Here is a 17,209-nt window from a genome sequence, read left to right as displayed (position 1 = left end):
CCTGGCCTATTTACTTATTTTTTAAGAGACAGAGTCTCGCTCTGTGACCCACACTGGAGTGCAGTGGCACAATCACAGCTCACTGCAACCTTGAACTCCTGGGCTCCAGTGATCCTCCCACTTCAGCCTCCCGAGTAGCTGGGACCACAGGAGTGTGCCACCACCACTGGCTAATTTACTTTTATTTTTTGTAGAAGTGGGATCTCGCTAGGTTGCCCAAGCTTGTCCCAAAATCATGGGCTCAGGTGAACCTCCCGCCTGAGTCTCCCAAAGCATTGGGATTACAGCCATGAGCCACTGCACCTAGCCCCTTACTTTCCTTTTAACCTGTCTCCTCCACCAGACAATGAATAACTTGAGGGCAAAAATGTTTTATCTTGTTCACCTCCATATTCCTAGCTCCTAACACAATGAATGTTACTAGATAGATGGATGGGTGCTAGACGGCTGGATTTCTTCACAATGCTATGCTGGCTTCAAACCAAATTAATTAATAAATTAACTAGATCAGCATGGGTCCATCAATGACTCTTTAAGTGCTTTGCACGGCCCCTTCCCCTCTCAAGAATGGGAGTAAGACATCCAAAGACAGGGGGGCCTGGCATCTCAAGACTCACCTCATTCCCTCCGAAGCCATCTTATCAAGGTTGGCAGTGTCCTTTGTTTCTGCCCAGTTTGCTCCCAGGTCACCCCACCCCATGTCATCGGCCAAAATAATCACAAAGTTTGGCTTCTGGCCTCTTGTTTTCCCACTGATGCAAAAATCCACAAGAGGATAAAGAAATCCTGAGAAACTCACTCCCGCCAACAAAACTTTTAGAAAAAGCCAGCCCATGGTGGTTAAGGCAGGATTCCGATTGTCTGGAGCGATGGCAGCCACCACTAGAGACTTTTCTGAGAGCTTCCTTTCTGCTCACTTTCAAAGCAGGAAGTCTCTGGGGAGCAGGGGTGGAGTCTGCAAGAAGATGCTGGTGGCAGCGGTGATGGCGGTGATGGCGGTGATAACGGCTATAGGAATGTTGGGGGCTACAGAAATGAGGCCCCCATCTGGAATCCTAATTCAAAAGAATCAGGAAATTTGCAATCCCTAATTTGGCTTGATCTTCTATGGTTAGTGTTTCGTTACCGCAGCTCAGTAAAATGACTGGTTGTATTCAATAATTAGACATCAATGTCAACAATTGCTCTTTGGCCACTAAGAAAGTGACCCTTCTGTATTCAGGGCGTCAGAGCCACAGCACAGGCCTTACATCTGTTTGGCTGTTTGGGACTCCATCTGGTGACTACAGGATGAGTTCTCGCATCTGCAGAACACCTGGATGTTCTAGAAGCCGCCGTCAGCCCTGAATAACTGAGTACCAGATGGTTGAGGGCTTCATGTTTCTGTAAGGTTTCCTGAAAGAACAAAAATTGACAAGAAAACAGAGTTAAAACTGCCAGTGCAGCTGTGTTTTACTCAGTAGCTTAGGAAATAATCACTTTTCCATGCCAACAGATGTTTTTATTCAAATATTTAACTGGTTCATCAGTTTCTCCACCTGAAAAATAGTGATGATAATAATATTCGCAATAGACCTATAGTGACAGGGTTGGAAGTAACATTAGAGATGATCTCTGCCAACCCACTCACTGTATAGATGAGGATATTGAGGCCCAGTGTTCTGGGTGGGACCAGAACCAGCCCCCAATGCTGCTAAATGCCACTGTGCCACTGAGAATTCCAGAAGGAGAGGTGAGACCCTTATTACCAAGATATGGTTATTTGTAACAGTCGTGCTATAACCTAATGTTTCTACATTTTAAAAAAAAATTTGGAGATAGGGTCTTGCTACGTTGCCTAGGCCAGTCTTAAACTCCTGGCTCAAGTGATCCTCTTGCCTCAACCTCCCACATAGCTGGGATTACAGGCATGTGCCACTATGCCCAGCCAAAATTCTTTTTTTTTGAGACTGAGTCTCACTCTGTCACCCAGGCTGGAGTGCAATGGCACAATCTCGGCTCACTGAAACCTCCACCCCCCAGGTTCAAGAAATTCTCGTTGGGAGCGGTGGTTCACACCTGTAATCCCAGCACTTTGGGAGGCCGAGGCGGGCAGATCACCTGAGGTTGGGAGTTTGAGACCAGCCTGACCAACATGGAGAAACCCCAGCTCCACTAAAATTACAAAATGAGCCGGGCGTGGTGGCGTATGCCTGTAATCCCAACTACTCGGGAGGCTGAGGCAAGAGAGAGCTTGAACCCAGGAGGCGGAGATTGCGGTGAGCCAAGATTGCACCACTGTACTCCAGCCTGGGCAACAAGAACAAAACCCCATCTCAAAAAAAAACAAAAAAAGAAAAAAGAAATTCTCATGCCTCAGCCTCCCCGTAGCTGGGATTACAGGTGCCCACCAACTCACCCCAGCTAATTTTTGTATTTTTGGTAGAGACGGGGTTTCACCATGTTGGCCAGGCTGGTCTTGAACTCCTGACCTCAAGCGATCTGCCCACCTTGGCCTCCTTAAGTGCTGGGATTACAGGCGTGAGCCACCACACCCAGGCCCAGCCAAAATTCTTGACAGAAGTTAATCTGGGGGAAAAGGAAATGGTTCTAAAAAGTTAATAATAGAATCTAGGTAGAGGATATATGGGTGCTTACTATAGAACTCTTTTAATTTTGCTGTATGTTTGTAATTTTCATAATAAAATGTTGGAAAAATTTTCAAAAAATTTTTTTCATGGAAATGTGTCCCTTTGCATCCTACCCATGTAATTTTAATAAGAAAATCTAAAGACATGTTCAACCAGTGGTGCATCTTACACGTGGAGGTACATATGAATCCGCTGTGGATTTTATGTTGATTAAACCACAGAATCAGTAGGTAAGGCTGGGCCTGGGATCTGTATTTTCTTTTTTTTTTTTTTTTTTTTGAGATGGAGTCTCACTCTGTCGCCCAGGCTGGAGTGCAGTGGCGTGATCTCGGCTCACTGCAAGCTCCGCCTCCCAGGTTCACACCATTCTTCTGCCTCAGCTTCCCGAGTAGCTGGGACTACAGGCACCCGCCACCACACCCGGCTAATTTTTTGTATTTTTAGTAGAGACGGGGTTTCACCATGTTAGCCAGGATGGTCTCGATCTCCTGACCTTGTGATCCGCCCGCCTTGGCCTCCCAAAGTGCTGGGATTACAGGCGTGAGCCACCGCACCCAGCCAGGATCTGTATTTCTAACAAGCCCATGTGAGGCCTGTACTGCTCATTTTTGGATCACACTTTAAGCAGCAAAGGTGCTGGAAAACAAAAACATCATGAGTCTAGTGCAAGAAGAAAAAAGAAATTGCTTAATCTAACTGATGACTCACAACTTCAGTGTACAAACAAAAGCGACAAATCAGATTGAGTTTTGAAAGACGGAAATCGAAGGCTATACTTTAAGCTGCAGGTTGCAAATGGAGCCAAAGATAAAACTAGATTAGCTCTAGTTCACTTAAAAGCCCTAAATTTGCAAGTTTATTTTATTTATGTATTTATTTATTTTTAAAGAGACAGATCCCAGCTCACCGCAGTCTCAAACTCCTGGATTCAAATGATCCTCCTGCCTCAGCCTCCTGGGTAGCTAGAACTACAAGTGTATGCCACCACGCCCAGCTAATCTTTTTATTTTTTGTACAGATTGGATCTCACTATATTGCCCAGGCCAGTCTGGAACTCGTGGGCTCAAGTGATCCTCCCACCTCAACCTCTCAAAGTGCTGGGATTACATGCATGAGCCACCATATCCAGCCAATTTGCAAGTTTAATAAGGAGGAACAGAGTTGAAATTGTGGACCAAATAAAAATTTCAGTTGGCTGGGCATGGTGGCTCATTCCTGTAATCCCAACACTTTGGGAGGCCGAGGCGGAAGGATCACTTGAGGCCAGCAGTTCAAGATCAGCCTGTCCAACATAGTGAGACCTTATCTGTATTTTTTTAAATCTAAAATTAACAACAACAACAACAAAGCTTCAGTTGAACATCCAATGTATGGGGCAGATTAAAGGAGAACCACTGTGTAAAAAAGATAGGCCTGGGATTATGACAGACACTTTTTCCAGTTGTACATCCTTACAAGCCAACCCAATTGATCAATCCACATGGATGGGGGTGGTTAGAGGTATGTAAATTTTGGAAGACCGGGATAAAAACCAAAAGAATGGGCAAATATGTACTTAATCAAACTAAAAGGAAATCCAAGTAAACAGTCATGTCATCTGGAGGCCAATGAATCAATTGTTCAGAAATGCAAATTCTTCTGTTTCCCAAAAGGAGATGTATTATCTCAAACTCAATTAGACTCAACTGGTATTTGTTGATCTTGAGACTCCAAAGACATCTCCCTTTTCAGGAGAAAGAGCCTCAGCACAAGGAGGGTGGTTAACAAACACCTGTGGACCTGCTGCTTGATTCCGAGATCATTCTACTGGCTTCTGACCATGTGCAACAGACACAGGAAACTTTTCCTCTTAAAGTTTCTTAGCTTGGAACACTAGAGTGGCCTCATGCCTGGTCAATAATCCATTTCAGAATGGATCCCATGTACAAGACTTCAGGGGAAAAAAATTCACTTAAGAAAGAAGCTAAAATTAAGGTAGGAGAATATAAATAAACAGATTGTGTTTCTTCAGTGTTCCATGATGAAACATTCCATTGAGGATTTTCAAAGAGAATCATTACTTAAAATGTTCATAGAATGGAAATAAGTGAATCTAGCCAGCACACCATTGCATTATTCTTCACACCCACACCTCCAGGGAGACATTTAATCCTTTCCCCATTTTTGTTAACTAAATGGAAAAGGCAGACCAGACACTCAAAGAATGGATGCCCAGGTACAGACTTTGATTAAGATCTAAGCTCAAACGTTGAGCTCAAGTGCTATAAGGAAAATGGGGCTGGGCGCGGTGGCTCATGCCTGTAATCCCAGCACTTTGGGAGGCCAAGGCAGGCGGATCACCTGAGGTCAGGAGTTCAAGACCAGCCTGGCTAACATGGTGAAGCCCCATCTCTACTAAAAATACAAAAAATTAGCCGGGCATTGTGGTGTGCACCTGTAGTCCCAGTTACTCGGGAGGCTGAGGCAGGAGAATCACTTGAACCTGGGAGGCGGGGGTTGCAGTGAGCTGAGATTGCGCCACTGCACTCCAGCCTGGGTGACAGAGTGAGACTCCATCTCAAAACAAAACAAAACAAAACAAAACAAAAATATAAGGAAAATGGTTCCATAGCCAGACTCAGTGGCTCATGCCTGTAATCCCAGCACTTCGGGAGGCAAGGTGGGAGGACTGCTTGAGCCTGAGAGTTGGAGACCAGCCTGGGCAAGATGGCGAGACCCGATCTCTACAAAAAAATTAAACAATTAGCCACGCATGGTGGTGTACATCTACAATCCCAGATACTTGGGAAACTGAGGTGGAAGGACCACTGGAGCCCAGGAGTTCAAGGCTGTGGCAAGCTATGATGCTGCCATTGTACTCTAGCCTGGGCAACAGAGCAAGATCCTGTCTCTGAAAACAATACCTCCAAACATACAGCTATATAAGCCAAGCATTTGATTGCATCTAGCCCTTAGAACAAAAGAAGAAAAGAAAATGGCCTTACTTGCTACCCTCAGATCTTATCTGATGTTATTTTGCCATCTTTTTCTTTCTCCATCACGCTCAGAAACAAGAGTAGACACAGGGAAGGATCACTCCTGGCTATAAAGAAAGGCAGAGTCTTTGGCAAATACACCGTTCACCCCTCCTTCCACTGGGGCAGAAGGTACTCGGCCATGTCAGTCAACAAATCCCACAACGAAGGCCCATCTGCTCCATCAGAGCACAACTGACTGTGAAAGATCCTTGTTGATCACAAGCATAAACAATTTCCCACATCTCATGCTCCCCAAGCAGAAGCAGAGTGAACTTTAGTTGACAATCAGTTTACCCATGATTCCTTTCTTCTCCACGACCCCCATTTTAAAGCAGGGCTGCTAAGTGTGCTCAAGTTTGACCTCCCTTCAGTTTCCAGGCTTGCTTAGGGGTAAAGGTACTGATAAACAGCCAAATGACCCACAGGCAGGCTGTGGGCCAGAAGCACTGAGAAGCGAATGGAATGCAGCAACCTGAAGATCTGCTGAGCAGCGTCTGAAAACACAGAGCTGAAGTCCTTGGGCTTCCTGAGCCACTCACTTCATCACCTGACCCTCGTTTCCCATGGGCCTCCCTGTGGCCAAGCATCCTCCTAGAGAACCTTGAAAACAGCTGAAATAACAAGAAGGTCGGGCAGACCTTTCTGGCAGAGGGTTCTGTTGGTTTTCCAGAGACAAAAGCATCTGATGAGCTGAGGCCAAAAAAGACAAAAGAGCAGGGGGGAGCGGGTCTCTGGGATGTGGACTCCTGTTGTTTTACTCCCCAGATCAGAACATGGTCTGTGTGCTGGCTGGCAGCCAGGAGCCATCGGGTGCTGTCAGAAGGGGCCTTGGGCATCAGCTGCTCACGTGTTGTGGGAAGCAACTCCCCAATGCATTCTGTCATTTGTCCACCAAATTTGTACTGACTGACAGGTTTTAAATCAAGCACAGTGCATACAGCCGCGAATGAAACAGACAAAAGTCCCTGCCCTCACACCACTTACTTTTTTAACAGTGAGGGGAGAAACGAAATCAATAAAATGTAAATAGCATGAAGAACATCAAAGAAGGAGCTCAGGCATGGGATGGAGGCTGCAAAGTTAAAGGGGGTGGTCTGGGACAACCTCATCGAGAAAACACAATTTGGATAAGGATCTGTGTGAGGTCAGGGAGGAAGCTACGCAGCCATCAGGAAGCCATGCAGGAAAGGCAGAGAAACTGGGAAAGGCTGGGGTCTGGCACAAGCAAGGAGCGGCAAAGAAGCCACTGCAGAAGCAATGGAGAGAGGAAGGGCAGGGATTAGAGTCAGAGAGGAAAGAAAGGCTTTTGCTGCGAGAGATGGGAAGCCAGAGGAATTGAGCAAGAGCAGCAGGCTCTGGTTTAAATTGTAACAGAATCCCTGCCCTGTTGAGAACACACAAATGCCCCGCAGGGCAGCAGATGAAAGAAGCAGCTGAGTTAGGAGTCTCTTGCATGGGTCCAGGTGAGTCCAGGTGAGATAGTGCTAGAGCGAGACAAGCAAAATGCCTAGGGCACAAAACGTCAGGAGGTGGCCCTTCTGCTCAGGTAGCCACCCTGTACTCGCACGACCTGGGCAATGAGCACTTCCTTACATGTTGCCTCACCCTAGTCCATCCAGGTGAAAAGGAAAACCCAGTTACCACGATAGCCAGGACAAAGGGTTATTTATTATCTACATGTAATAAACATCCTTGTGTCCTAGGCTTTTGCCCGTAGACCCCAACATGTAATTTTGAGGCCAGCCCAACTTGAAAAGACTGCTTTCTTAGAGTATAGGGGCCAAGGTGTAGTAGTCTAAGCTCAACAGAAGATGCAAAAGACATCTTTGAATGCCTCTATCCAGCCCGGGAGAGCAATTTCACTTAGATAATTAAAATGCTTTTTTTTTTTTTTTTTTTTTTTTGAGACGGCGTCTCACTCTGTCACCCAGGCTGGAGTGCAGTGGTGCGATCTCGGCTCACTGCAAGCTCCACCTTCCAGGTTCACGCCATTCTCCTGCCTCAGCCTCCCGAGTAGCTGGGACTACAGGCGCCCGCCACCACGCCCGGCTAATTTTTTGTATTTTTAGTAGAGACGGGGTTTCACCATGTTAGCCAGGATGATCTCGATCTCCTGAACTCATGATCTACCTACCTCGGCCTCCCAAAGTGGCTTTTTTTTTTTTTTTTAAAGCTTGGAGACCTCACACCAGACACTGTTTCAGGCAATATCATTTCTGTGAACCCAACGACGCCAGGAAACCCATGCACAGGGGGCATATGACATCCTGCCTAGTTTTAGGCTCGAACCACCTGTTGAGACTGTCACAGAAGAAAGCCATGTTGCAGGAGCCAGTTCGAGAGAACCTAGGTGGCATCACGCCATGCATCTAAAAACCCAGTAGCCCTGCAGAAATTATATCTGTGTCCTCGCTCACAGATAAGAGAGAGGAGATGGACCTCTGAATAACATCTTTCCTCTAAAACTCTATCCTCCACTTGAGAAGAAAAATCCTGAGGGGTGTGATCAAGAAGAAAGCTCCAGGTCAACTGTCTGAAATTCACTCCCTGGAAGTCTGTTTGCCACATTTTTAAGAACTTTTTACAAAGCTGTATTTACTTATCACTTATTAAACATTTTATTATGGAAGTTGTCAAACACACAAAAGTTGAGAAACTCACATGTACTTACCCAACATCTCAATTCAACAATGATCAACATATGGTCAGGCTGGCTCTCTCTTTCAATTTCCCTTTGCCTCCCTCTCCACATATGCTGGATTATTTTGAAATAAGCCGCAGGCGTGGTGGGCCACACGTGTAATCTCAGCGCTTTGGGAGGCTGAGGCAGGAGGATCACCTGCGGCCAGGAGTTAGAGGCCAGCCTGGGCAACACAGCAAGACCCCATCTCTCTGCAACAACAACAACAACAACAAAATAGCTGGATATGGTGGCATGTGCCTGTAGTCCCAGCTGCTAGGGAGGCTGAAGTGGGAAGATGGCCGGAGCTCAGGAATTTGAGGCTGCAAGTGGGCTGTGATCATGTCATTGCACTCCAGCCTGGGCAACAGAACAAGACCCTATGTCTCTCTTAAAAAAAAAGGCAATCCCAGATATCATATAATTTTATCCAAAAGTATTTTGTTACGATTCTCTAAAAGTTAATTCTTACTATATAACTACAATTCCATAACACCCTCCTTTTAAAAATTAACAATTGGTTAGTATCATCAAAAATCCAATCAGAGTTCAAACGTCCTCCACTGTCTCATCAGTATTTTTTTAACAGTTGGTTTGTTCTAATCAGTATCCAGACAAGGTTCACAACACACTGCACTTGGTTCATGTGTCTCTTTTCTTTTCATTTATGGCTCCCCTCCTCCTTTCTCTGCATAGATTTGTAAATAAATTATGGTGTTTGCCCTGTAACATTTCTCAAATTTTGGATTTAGCTGATTGTATCCTCTATTAAAATGTTCCCTGGACCCATTTTCCCTGTAAACTGGCTTGTAGATCTTGGATGAGATACGATCCAGGTTCGATTTTTTTTTTTGGCAGGCCCACCTTATGCATCATATCTTTCCCCTTGTCATGTTCAGCCTGATCGGTGGTTTACGTGTCAAAGTTCCATTTTTTCAGCTAGGCGCGGTGGCTCATGCCTGTAATCCCAGCACTTTGGGAGGCCGAGGTGGGCGGATCAAGACCAGCCTGGTCAACATGGTGAAACCCCATCTCTACTAAAAATATAAAAATTAGCCAGGCATGGTGGTGGGCGCCTGTAATCCCGGCTACTCGGAAGGCTGCGGCAGGAGAATTGCTTGAACCCAGGAGACGGAGGTTGCAGTGAGTCAACACAGTGCCACTGCACTCCAGCCTGGGCAACAGAGTGAGACGCTGTGTCAAAAAAAAAAAAAAAAAAAAAGTTCAATTTTTTTCCCTTTGTCATTTTTGCATGAGAATAGGAAACTTTCTCTTAAGAAAAACAGTGCTTTGTACTATCTTTTCTATTTTTGTAGATTTATCCTTGCCCTGGATCCATTCCACTTCCTCAACGAAATATGTTTTTATAAACTAAAAGTTTGTATGCCCCCAAAATTTGTATGTTGAAGCCCTAACTCTCAGTGTGATGATATTTGAAGATAGGCCTTTGGAGGGTGATAAGGCTTAGATGAGTTCATGAGGTGATGGGATTAGTGCCTTTATAAGAGGAAACATCAGAGAACTTGCTTGCTCACTCTCTCTGCCATGTGAGGACACAGCAAGAAGGTGGCTGTCTGCAGGCCAGGAAGAGAGCCCTCACCAGGAACCAAATTGGCCAGCCTCCAGAACTGTAAACAATAAATTTCTGTTTGGGCTGTATTTTCGTAAATTTCTGTTGTTAGTCTACAGTATTTTTCTTTTTTTTTTTTTTTCTGAGACAGGATCCCGCTCTGTCACCCTGGCTGGAGGGCAGTAGAGCAATCTCAGCTCACTGCACCCTCCACCTCCTGGGTTCAAGTGATTCTCGTGCCTCAGCCTCCCAAGTAGCTGGGATTACAGATGCATACCACCATGCCCAGCTAATTTTTATATTTTTAGTAGAGACAGGGTTTCACCAGACTGGTCTTGAACTCCTGATCTCAAAGTGATCCACCCACCTCACCCTCCCAAAGTGCTGGGATTACAGACGTGGGGCACCAAGTCCAGCCTAGTCCATGGTATTTTATTATGGCACCCTGAGCACCCCAAGACAGATTCCCCTAAAGTTTTAGGAATCTCGAAGCCAAGGCTCAGGTAGGGACAGAAATAGGGGTAAGACCCAAATTTAGGAAAAAAACAATTTAGTGAAGCAGTTACTTAGCAAATTTGCCTTTTGGGGAACTGACTTTTGAGATGTGTTGTCTTATTTCCACAGGAGTATGTATCCAGGATTCAGCAGTGATTTGCTAGCTGTGTGACCACAGATATGCTACAGAATCTCTTTGTGTCTCAGTTTCCTCCCTTACCTGAAAAATGGAGTTTTGGCCTGGAATTAGATATCAGGAAAAAAAAAAAAAAGAGTCACAGTAAACTTTCTCAACCCCAAACACAATGTGAGAATGAAATAATCCAACCCAAGTTCTCAGTAAGTGCTAAGAAATATTGGCTACTGTTAGTCCATCTCTTGATTGTTTTGAGGATAAAGGGATAATAAATATGAGAACACACTAAAAATGTTCTATGCAAGCCAAAGCATTACTAACATTAAAATAAAACATAACAGCCGGGCACAGCAGCTCATGCCTGTAATCCCAACACTCTGGGATGCCGAGACAGGAGGATTACCTGACCCCAGGAGTTCCAGACCAACCTGGGCAACATAGCAAGACCCCATCTCTATTAGAAAAAAATTTTTTTTTATTTAAAAAAAAGATAAAAACGTAACTATTCTGAGTATAGATGGCAAAATCCAGACTCCCTGCAGCTACTGGCTGAATCTGCCAGAATTGTTTGTTAAGCAAGCTCTGATGCTGGTTTCTGAACCTAGAGAAGACAGACGCTAGAAACACGCCACCATAGTCACAAACAAGGCAAAGAGGAAATAAAGAGTGATTTCAGTTTGCATTTTCAACGTTCCAAACTATGGTTCCTTGTTACACAATCCCATGACTATCTTTGCCATCTTGGCTAAACCTGTGCCAGGTCCCTTCAGCTAAGCAGACTCTAATAATAGCTGGCATCCTTGGAGTATGCTGCCTTCCAGCAAATCTGGTTTCGGACAATTTAACAATATGAGGTCAAGATGTAGGATGCGTGTGAGGGGAATCTCCCCTTTGTTGATGTTAATTGAAAATGGAAGTTACATTTCCATATCAGAAACATTTCAAAAGAACTCTTTGTCCAGGATGCTTGGCTAGCTAGGTGCTCAAGCAAGAAAGATCCACAACTCCAGGGCAGAAACTCTGTAAAGGCAGGGACATTCTGTATAGTTTATGCACTGCATAATTCCGGCACCCAGCCCAGAAGGTATTCAGTCAATATTTGCTGGATGAGTGCATGTAACATGAACATCGACAGCCCAGCCTGCTCTGCCCCGCCCTGCCAGCTTCATCTCATCATTCCCCTAAACTTAGATGACTTTTCGAAGTTCTTTCTTGGAAGACATTCACTTGTAATTCTCACTTGTAAAATTGCACTTGTTGAAATGCTGTTTTTTAGGTAACAATCGCATGTGTCCTGTCTTCTGAACTAAACTATACACACTATGAGAGAAGGAACCACATCCTCTGAGGTGTGGTTTTGTGGCCTGGGAGACAACAGCAGTTGTCAGTGCTCACAAGTGGGCTATGGATGAGCAAAGGCGGCTTGGGTGGATGGACGGATGAACGATGGGCGTGGGAGGGAAGGATGGAGGGATGGATGCTCCCTGGACCCAGTCCTGCTGTGTATCCCTACAAAGCTCACCTAACTCCACAGTCCCCCACTGATCACAGCAGGGCGAGGCCCCTCCTCACCATTTGCCCACAACACAATCCTGCAGCATCCTTGTAGTTTCTTCGCATCGTCCCCTAGCCATCTGGAAACTCATGGAGGCACTGGTCCTAAAGGGTTAAAATGGAAGCTTAACATTGCCTATTCTTCCTGGGAATCTAGAAGCATAGGACAGGAGGTACCTGTTTAGACAAGATAGGGAAAGTCAGCATCTCCCTTTAGGCAAGAAACACAGCAGGAGAGCAGGTTTTTATTCCTTGGGCCTCGAGGAACAGGGCAGGTGGAGCAACTTCAACAACTATCCGAAGAAAGTGTGACTCGATCAGGGCAAAATCCACTGGTCCCATACACAGCCCTTCCCAATATTACCAACGAGATCCCACGACCCACAACTGTGTCATACAGTTTAATGTGACGTGCACTCACTCCTAAATGTAATGTGATTTAAATAATTTTGTTCTGAGATTTGGAGTTGGCTGGTTTGAGACAGGGTCTTACTCTGTTGCCCAGGCTGCAGTGCAGTGGTGTGACAGCACCACCACACCCAGCTAATTTTTTTAAAAAATATATTTTTTAGGCCAGAGCAGTGGCTCACGCCTATAATCCCAGCACTGTGGGAGGCTGAGGCGGGTGGATCACTTGAGGCCAGGAGTTCGAGACCAGCCTGGCCAACATGGTAAAACCCTGTCTCTACTAAAAGTACAAAAATTAGCCAGGCATGGTGGCGCACACCTGTAGTCCCAGCTACTTGGGAGGCTGAGGCAGGAGAATCGCTTGAATCCGGGACGCAGAGGTTGCAGTGAGCCAAGATCGCGCCACTGCGCTCCAGCCTGGGCAACAGAGGAAGACTCCATCTCAAAAAAAAAAAAAATTTTGTTTTAGATATGGTGTCTTGCCGTGTTGCCCAGGCTGGTCTCAAACTGCCTTCAAGCAATCCTCCTGCCTTCAGGCCAAAAGCGCTAGGATTATCACACTCAGCCTGGGTTTGCTTTTTTAGGACTTTTGCAACAGGCTTGAGATAATTTATAGAAGCCTCCTGGAAGCTATGCTCTCTATTTTTTTTTTTTAATTTTTAAGCAGTAATAGATGGCAAAACTACAGGAGCAGTCAACTATGAAGACTGAGAAGGCTAGGAATGAAATTCAGTACTGATCAAGTAAAAGTTACTTCAGAGTTAATGACAGACACCAACGATACATCGATACTGCACCAAATGGTAATGGGCATGACAGAAATCAATCATCGGCCGCCCCCACACACACGAGTGGGAAGGTGACCTCACTGTCCCCAAATACAAAATGGCCTCACCTACCTCCTACCTTCCTCTCCTGCTGTTCACCTGTCCCTTGGCTCAGCACCCCTTGCCAGTTCTCCCAAGGTCCTCTCTGCCAATTGAAGGCTTCCCTGATCGCCATCCTCCTCAATCCCCCAGGAATCACAGGTTGAAAGAGTCGCAGCCAAGAGTTAGGGAACCTGACCATGAGCCAATCCCAGTGCTAAGCCCCTTGCACGTGTTAATTCGGTTAACTTAGCAACTGTACTAAGCCATGCACACAACTCTGTAGTATTATTATTATCATCGTCATCACTATCTGTGCCTCAGAACCCCTTGGCAAATCTTTAAATTCCCCCTGAAGTGTGCATTTCCCAGTTTGAAGAGCCCTGCCTTCCTACAAACTGTGAAATTTGGGGGAGTGCTGCAGGGGAGGACCCCAAATCACAAAATAAACCTAGCAGAACTACCTGGACCATCAGTTCACTGTTGCTAGATGGCAGAGTGTGTGAAGTTCCTGGCCAACTGGAGAAGCAGATATTAAAGTTTTAAAGCAAGAAATTGCTTCAGTGGCATACAAGTCACTTGCCCAGAACACAAGCCCCTGGGTGGGAGCATGGTGGGTGGAACAGAAACTAGAAGAGGAAGAATGGAAGGGTGGGTGGGCCATCGAAGCCGCCCATGGAAGCCCCCTTCACACACTCTCCCTCTTTGATGGCTGCCCTGAAGAGTCAGCCCCCAAAAGCAGGCTTGCGGGACCCTCTTCCCAGAGCTCCAGACCAGATTCCTTTCAGTCTACTTACCCAAGTTGAAGTTCTCACAGGCTGGTAAATGCAGTGAGCTTATTTGCAAGCCAGGGTCATATCTGCCTAGCAACCCAACACGAAGACTTGAAGGACTATAAACGTGGACAGAGAACAGGCGGGCCAACTTTACACAAAGGAATCTGTTCTCATGCAAATGACCCTATGCAAGAGGGCTAAAAGCGGGAGCCTTGGGGACAGCTCTGAAGAGCCAATTTTTTCCCCAAGAAGATGTTGGGGGTCTTCTTAAGGGCATCATGATGGCCTCGCCCACTGTAAAGGAAAGCCGAGAGGGGGCTCTGCCTGCCATTTGGGATCAGGCAGACACAACAGGAGAGGCTAAGAGGGGAGCTGAGCCCTTCACTTGATTTCCTGATTTTTCTGGTCCTGTACTCCAGACTCCAAAGGTTCTTTTGTTCTTATTTAGAACTAAACAGAGTTAGTTTTGTTTGGGGGCGAGGGGGTGTTGATTAGCATGGCAATGCAGTGCTTTCTCTGGAGAAGTTAAAAAAGCAGGGGTTTTCACGCTTGGTCTCACTAGGATTGAGGGAACAAGGTGAAGCCAGTCTCTAACTAGGGTGGGCAAAAGTCATGTTGCATGACTTTTTTGTGACTAGCAAGGCTGTGCTTAGGTTGGGTTTCCAGCCACCTCTCCATTATTCAAACACAGATGGCAAATGTCATCTTTGGATGAGCTCTAGTGGTAAAAAGCGCTAGTGTGTATCTATAAACATGGTGTAACCTTAGGTCAATCCCTCCAGTGCTCAGTGCCTCCACTTTCCTCATCCGTAGAATGGGAATCATGAGTGTCAACTACAGAAGGTTACTGATGCGGTTAAAATTGCATTACATGTATGGCACTTAATGCAGTGTTGAGGACAAAGCAAACATTAAAAAAAGATTAATATTAATAAAATATAAGAATAGTAACACATTAGTAGTAACAAAAATCTATTATTATTATTATTATTATTAGAATCACGCTCCCCAAAAGCCAGGTTTCACTTGCTCAAACATTCAGATGTGATTCTTCCAATCATTCATTCACTCCTGAGGCTTTAGGCATAATTTGTGTCATTTTTTAAATCAAGAGACTGAAGTACAGAGATTTTATGTGACTTGCTTCGAGTCACTGAGGTATAAATGGCTGGCTGCACCTTTAGGTTCCTAAGACATACAGAATATGCTGTCATATTGCACATGACATTTCCATACAGAGTACAGTAACAGGTCCTAAATATTAAAGTGTAAGATCCTAAATGTCAAAGATTGTCTTACAGGCAGCCCTGCATTAGCATGAAGTGTTCAAATCAGTTTCTACATATCATTATATATGGATCCTTTGAAGAACAACTCAAAAAAGGCTCTCTCTCACAGGGAGTGTGTTGGAGTCAGCAATTAATTGGCCTTGGTAAAGCAGAAATCGTAACAGCAGCAAGAGCTAATGGGTAGTGAGGCCTTACCAAATGCCAGTCACTGCGATCCGCACTTTACAAGTACCATAAATTAAACCCTCCAATTCTGGGAATACCACCTCCATCCCCATTTCACAGATCTGGAGAAATTAACGCTCTAAGAGGTTAAATTACGCCTACAAGGTTGCAAAGCTACTCAGCGGCCCCCTGGCTGTACAGTACTGGCCATACAAGGCACCCTGTACCAACGAATCTTTTCCCCACTTACACAACCAGAACTTGTCAACGGCAAAGGATGGCATTTAACTCAGGAGAGCCTATCCCAAAATGGTGAGAGAAATCAGCGAGCAAGGAAGGATTTTTATTAAAATTCAGATCGCCGACTCCTCCCGGTGGCGACCCTCCGTGCACGCACTCCCAAACTAGGCTCTCTTGAGTTTCTGACATCAGAACCACATTCTCCGAACCCCAATGAAGGCAGCAGCCGGCGCCAAAGTCTGCAGACGAATGCAAATAACATGGCCTTTGCTTCCGAGCAGTTTCCAAATTTGCCCTCGGGATGTGAGGTAGAGACCAAGAAGCTAAGTTTGCGCCCCCGCAGGCTCTGAAATGTCTAGGATCTGACACATGCTTTGTCCCCATGAGGAGCTCCTAAATGAGATTTCGCGTGCATCATCCGCTTAGTTCACAGTGACGTTGGGGTCGGGGACTACGGGATGAGGGGCACGGACTGTCTAAACCTCCAGGTCCCTTACAGAGGGCTCCCCGCGGGTATGGGAGCCATGCACCTGTGCCGACGCCGCCTCTGCCTGGAGGGTGCGCGCGCGCCCCGGGCCGGGGATGCTGACTCAGCCCGGCTGCTCACATTCCTTTCGCGCAACGCGGATGCTGTTGCTGTCGCTGCTGCCGGTGCAGCAAAGTGGGGGAAGCAAGGCACCCGCAGCGGCCCGGCCGCTCGCTCCCTGGGGCCCACTGCGGCACTCCCTCCCCACTGCCGGAAGGGGAACTGTGGGGGTGCGCGAGTTGACGAAACTGGGGGAAGTGGGCGCTGCAGGAGGAACTCAGGCGCCGCGCGCGCAGCTCACACCCAAACTGGAAGGAACCTGTTCTGCCCGGGGCGGGCGCGAAGCCGCCGCAGCCGCGAGCGCCGCGCGGGATCAGCCCCGGCGCGCGCGTGTTCCCCCTCCCCGCTAAATCCTTAAATCCTCAGGGCGCGGGGGGGACTGGGCGGTGGGCGCGCTGGGAAGGCGCCGGGGATGGGGACGGGGACCCGCGCGCTCGCGCCTGGCCGAGGTGCTCCGAGACAGGATGCAGGCACCCCCAACACCCTGCACGCTCGCGCTCCTACTAGCGTTACAGCAAAGCTCCGGGGTCTGGGCGGGTCACGCGCGCAAAGGCGCGCCCGGGTTGGGAGATCGGGGCGTTGTGCCAAGGACCCCGGCGGCGCTGGCGGGGGCGGCCCGGCCCCGGACCGCAACGCGGTTACCTTTCGTGACCCCCAGCCCAGGCGGCGGGCGGGCGGGCGCGCGACCGGCGCGGCTCAGGTCCACGTGGGCCGGCGCGCGCGCGCCAGGCAGGCCCCCTCCTTGGCTGCGCTCGGCGCTCGCAGCACATGGTCGGCGGCGGCGCGCCCCCGAGGCC

General features: G+C 47.1%; 1 protein-coding gene across 6 annotated transcripts in view; it reads right to left on the bottom strand.

The window, feature by feature from the left end:
* The window catches only part of ARSG (arylsulfatase G), a 150,878-nt gene that overhangs the window by 101,457 nt on the left and 32,212 nt on the right, over positions 1 to 17,209 (bottom strand). For 2 of the 6 annotated variants that reach the window (XM_054459564.2, XM_063656510.1), the window contains exon 2: positions 618 to 1,395. In XM_054459564.2, the coding sequence (XP_054315539.1) occupies positions 618 to 835 (218 nt within the window). In that variant the 5' untranslated portion in view covers positions 836 to 1,395. Of the gene's footprint in view, positions 1 to 617; positions 1,396 to 10,492; positions 10,615 to 14,153; positions 14,222 to 17,054; positions 17,208 to 17,209 lie in introns of those variants that run through there. The other 4 variants (XM_063656512.1, XM_054459565.2, XM_063656511.1 and 1 more) reach the window with 4 other exon arrangements.

The sequence above is a fragment of the Pongo pygmaeus genome, chromosome 19 (genome assembly GCF_028885625.2).
Source record: "Pongo pygmaeus isolate AG05252 chromosome 19, NHGRI_mPonPyg2-v2.0_pri, whole genome shotgun sequence".
Classification (NCBI taxonomy): domain Eukaryota; kingdom Metazoa; phylum Chordata; class Mammalia; order Primates; family Hominidae; genus Pongo; species Pongo pygmaeus.
This window is presented reverse-complemented; position numbering and strand designations above follow the sequence as displayed.